Source organism: Egretta garzetta, unplaced genomic scaffold (assembly GCF_000687185.1).
Source record: "Egretta garzetta isolate BGI_Z169 unplaced genomic scaffold, ASM68718v1 scaffold804, whole genome shotgun sequence".
Classification (NCBI taxonomy): domain Eukaryota; kingdom Metazoa; phylum Chordata; class Aves; order Pelecaniformes; family Ardeidae; genus Egretta; species Egretta garzetta.
In genome coordinates this window covers 76,919-77,726 of record NW_009259333.1, presented here as the reverse complement: position 1 = coordinate 77,726, position 808 = coordinate 76,919, and the positions used below count along the sequence as shown (strand labels likewise).

The 808-nt window shown below is 63.9% G+C and overlaps 1 protein-coding gene across 1 annotated transcript in view; it reads left to right on the top strand.

The window, feature by feature from the left end:
* Positions 1-23: 23 nt before the first annotated feature.
* The window catches only part of LOC118452064 (V-type proton ATPase 116 kDa subunit a3-like), a 10,575-nt gene continuing 9,790 nt past the window's right edge, over positions 24-808 (top strand). Inside the window, exons 1-3 of the mRNA XM_035892371.1 lie at positions 24-110; positions 191-309; positions 492-705. Coding sequence (XP_035748264.1) covers positions 239-309; positions 492-705 — 285 coding nt within the window. The 5' untranslated portion in view covers positions 24-110; positions 191-238. The remainder of the gene's footprint in view (positions 111-190; positions 310-491; positions 706-808) is intronic.

The following is an 808-nucleotide window of genomic DNA, read 5'->3' as shown; positions in this document are numbered from 1 at the left end:
CCCCTTGCTCTGCCCACAGCCCTGCCTACCTCGCCACCCACCCATCCCTCACCCTGGACCCCAACATCACCGGCGTCTTCCGAGGGCCCTATCCTTTCGGGATCGACCCAGTGAGTGTCCCGTGGGGGAGAGGACAGGATGGGACTCTCGGTGGGTTGGCCCAGAGTCTCACCCACCTTGCCCACGACAGATCTGGAGCTTGGCCACCAACCACCTCAACTTCCTCAACTCCTTCAAGATGAAGATGTCGGTGGTGCTGGGCATCGTGCACATGGGCTTCGGTGTCCTGCTGGGCATCTTCAACCACGTGTGAGTCCCCATGGCTGCACCCATGGGCTCTGGCCATCCATGGTCATGCTAAGGGGACCGGGGCTGGACTTACCCGGCTGGGGTGGGCGAGTGGGGTCCCGTACCCCACATCTGGGTGGGAGCCCAGGACCTGGGAGGGTGCACCATGCCAGGCTGAGGGTGGTTAATGTCCCCCTGCCCAGGCACTTCCAGCAGCGGCACCGGCTGGTGCTGGAGCTCCTGCCCGAGATGATTTTCCTCCTGGCACTCTTCGGCTACCTCGTCTTCCTCATCTTCTACAAGTGGGTCAGATTCAGCGCCGCCGACTCCCTGGTGGCCCCCAGCATCCTCATCCACTTCATCGACATGTTCCTCTTCACTTCCAACGCTGAGAACCGACCGCTCTACCGGGGGCAGGTAGCACCCCGCCGAGATGGGGGGCACCCACCTGGGGCCCCTTCTTTTTGCTGGGGAGCAGTGGGGAGCCCCACGGGGGCTGGTGCAGTGGGGATGGGGTCCC